The sequence below is a fragment of the Anarrhichthys ocellatus genome, unplaced genomic scaffold, assembly GCF_004355925.1.
Source record: "Anarrhichthys ocellatus isolate YVR2014 unplaced genomic scaffold, GSC_Weel_1.0 scaffold5637, whole genome shotgun sequence".
Taxonomy (NCBI): Eukaryota; Metazoa; Chordata; class Actinopteri; order Perciformes; family Anarhichadidae; genus Anarrhichthys; species Anarrhichthys ocellatus.
The window spans coordinates 718-3,368 of NW_022285611.1; the positions used below are offsets into that span (position 1 = coordinate 718).

The following is a 2,651-nucleotide window of genomic DNA, read 5'->3' on the forward strand; positions in this document are numbered from 1 at the left end:
ATGTGTGTGTGTGTGTGTGTGTGTGTGTGTGTGTGTGTGTGTGTGTGTGTGTGTGTGCGCCCCCTGCAGAGGTGGCACACTTCAGCCCTGGCCGCATGTCGGAGAAGGTCCTGTTCCACCTGCTCCGTCACCCCAGTGTCAACCAGGAAGTCCACTTTGACCCAAACAACCGGCTGAGCCCGGCTCACTATCTCTACACCCGCAACCACCCGGTGGACTATTTCATCCTGCTGCTGCAGGTCAGTGCTGCAGGTTCACACGGAGTCACCTTAAAGGGACAGTTCACCAACTGAACACAAAGTCATGTTCTGTGGACGTATTCTAGACTCCTGAAAGAATCTCTATCAGTTTAAGTGAACGTTATGTTTAGAATGTTTCCACCTCTTTACCTTGATGTCAGACACTGAAGCTGTTATCTCTGATCTCTACAAACACACCAGACTCCATTCATAGAACTACTTTAAGGTTAATGCATCGTATTTATGAAGAAAAGAGCTCTGAACTTTATTTAACTTATATTGTTTATGTCTAGTTTAAGGTTAGATAAATATGACAGCATATTAGGGTCATATTCCAAGATTAAAGTTTATATATAATAATGTATTTTCACAGTAATAATTAAAACAAACAAAATGAAGAAGTTGACCCGACTCTCCTCCTGTCGCTTCAGCGTTACAAAATCTTTCTCCCCAAAACGGCGAGAGCAAATTGCGTAGCAGTAATTTCTTCACATTTTGGCAAATTGGCAACATTAAAAATCTGCTGAATCAGCTGTTATCAGCTCCTGTACTTTGACACTAAAGAAAACTTTAAAAAGTGAAGATTCTCAGTCAACTGCTGCAGTTCTATGTCTCCAAACATCTCAAAACAAACGCATCACTTTCTTTAAAACGGTGCTTAAATCCCATTAAAACAACCGTTTCTCTTTATAACATATGTTGTTATAACACTTTACTTCATGGCTTATTTATTATCTATTACTGAAAACACAAAGAGCACTTTTTTGTTTATCAAACATGAGATATTGTGACATTGACGTGTCGCTGCTTCCTGTTTGTATTCAGGGTCGAGTGGAGGTGGAGATCGGTAAAGAGGGGCTGAAGTTTGAGAACGGAGCGTTCACGTACTACGGAGTCTCTGCACTAACGCTGCCCTCTTCAGGTGAGATGGAGAATCACAGTTACACACAGAGCTGACTCCGTAATGACTGATCAGTGATCAGAGCTGCTGTTGTTGAATCCAGAGTTTTATTTGGACGTCTAACTTACACGCTACATTAACGCAAATCTTTACTGCTCATATTATTAAGACTGAACATTTGTACATTACGTCCTCTTACTTTTTAAAACCTGAGCAGCTCTTTTCTTGCAGAACTTGTTTATTTTTATTTTGTCTTACTATGTTAATTGTGACCGTCGCCAAAATTTATTGTTTATTATATTATTATTAGAGTTAAAAAGAACAGAAGTTTAATAAATATATTAAATTAATATATACATTATATATATATATATATATATATATATATATATATATATATATATTAGTACAGTATAATATACAATAAAAATGTATGTTTTGATGTTTCTATTAAAGAAATAATACGTTATTATATTTTATATTATTGCAGTTTCTGTCATCGTGCGGTTACAACATGAAGTTCACGGTTTTGTAAAATGAATGACGAGGCAGTTTTTCCTCTGTGTTTACTTCACTGAGCTTTATACGAGTCGGCACATGTCTATAAAAAGGACAAGAAGAAGTGGCAGGATTGCAGATATTGTGCTGACTGTGTGTGTGTGTGTGTGTGTGTGTGTGTGTGTGTGTGTGTGTGTGTTGCAGTGCACCAGTCTCCAGTGTCGACCCAGTGTCAGTCTCCCAGGGATCCCTTTGAGTCAGCGGATGCCACGAGCCCGTCCAGCTATTGTCCCGACTACACCGTCCGAGCGCTCACCGACCTGCAGCTCATACGGGTGTGTGTGTGTGTGTGTGTTTTCAGTTACACACTGAGATTTGAGGATGTCTCAGACCAAAGTTGTGTCAAAAGTATATGAGCTGGATATCAGACTCCAAGATGCCCTGATTCATACTTTTACTTTAATTCATTCACAGTGAAGGAATAATACGTTTAAAGTTTCTACAAGGAACTTTCATTTGGTGTTGATTCTGGCACCCCCTGTGGACTAAAGTGGTAGTGTCTCTGAGCACCAGACTCCCTTTAGAAAACCTCTCATGTTACTGCAGCAGTTTGCTAATAATACACACACACAGGAAATATATGCATCGAGAATGGGTTTATAGATTAATGACAGAGTGAGATTTATTAAACTCAGTGCATGGAGCTGGTTTAGAGGGAACACTAAACTCTGGCTTTGTCTTGTAGGTGACTCGTCTCCAGTATCTGAACGCTGTTATGGCGTCGCGGGTCGGTCAGAGTCCAGATCCTCCTGAGATTAAGATCCTGCCCAACAGTCAGACCAAGCTACTCAACGACAGAAACTCTCAACAAGGTAGGGTCCTTAAAACACTAACATATACCATGTCCACCAAATCGTTTCTCCCTGAGGACAGCGTTTAAAAAAACTTAAAACGATTTCCTACATCTGATGTAGAGACGCCGTATACGTCTCTGGTAGAGACCTGTCAATCAG

General features: G+C 40.1%; 1 protein-coding gene across 1 annotated transcript; it reads left to right on the forward strand.

The window, feature by feature from the left end:
• Positions 1 to 16: 16 nt before the first annotated feature.
• On the forward strand, positions 17 to 2,593 carry LOC116379958 (metal transporter CNNM3-like). Its single transcript, XM_031841919.1, has 4 exons — positions 17 to 239; positions 1,065 to 1,161; positions 1,843 to 1,973; positions 2,384 to 2,593. Exons 1-4 carry the CDS (start codon positions 96 to 98, stop codon positions 2,576 to 2,578), a joined length of 567 nt encoding a protein of 188 aa, XP_031697779.1. The 5' UTR covers positions 17 to 95; the 3' UTR covers positions 2,579 to 2,593.
• The last annotated feature ends 58 nt before the right edge of the window (positions 2,594 to 2,651 follow it).

What these genes read in the sequence shown, in the direction of transcription:
- LOC116379958 (XM_031841919.1), top strand. Translation starts at nt 96, where the DNA reads ATGTCGGAGAAGGTCCTGTTCCACCTGCTCCGTCACCCCAGTGTCAAC. An exon ending in ACTAACGCTGCCCTCTTCAG is followed by an intron (nt 1,162 to 1,842) that starts GTGAGATGGAGA and finishes TGTGTGTTGCAG; the next exon opens with TGCACCAGTCTCCAGTGTCG. An exon ending in CCGACCTGCAGCTCATACGG is followed by an intron (nt 1,974 to 2,383) that starts GTGTGTGTGTGT and finishes TTTGTCTTGTAG; the next exon opens with GTGACTCGTCTCCAGTATCT.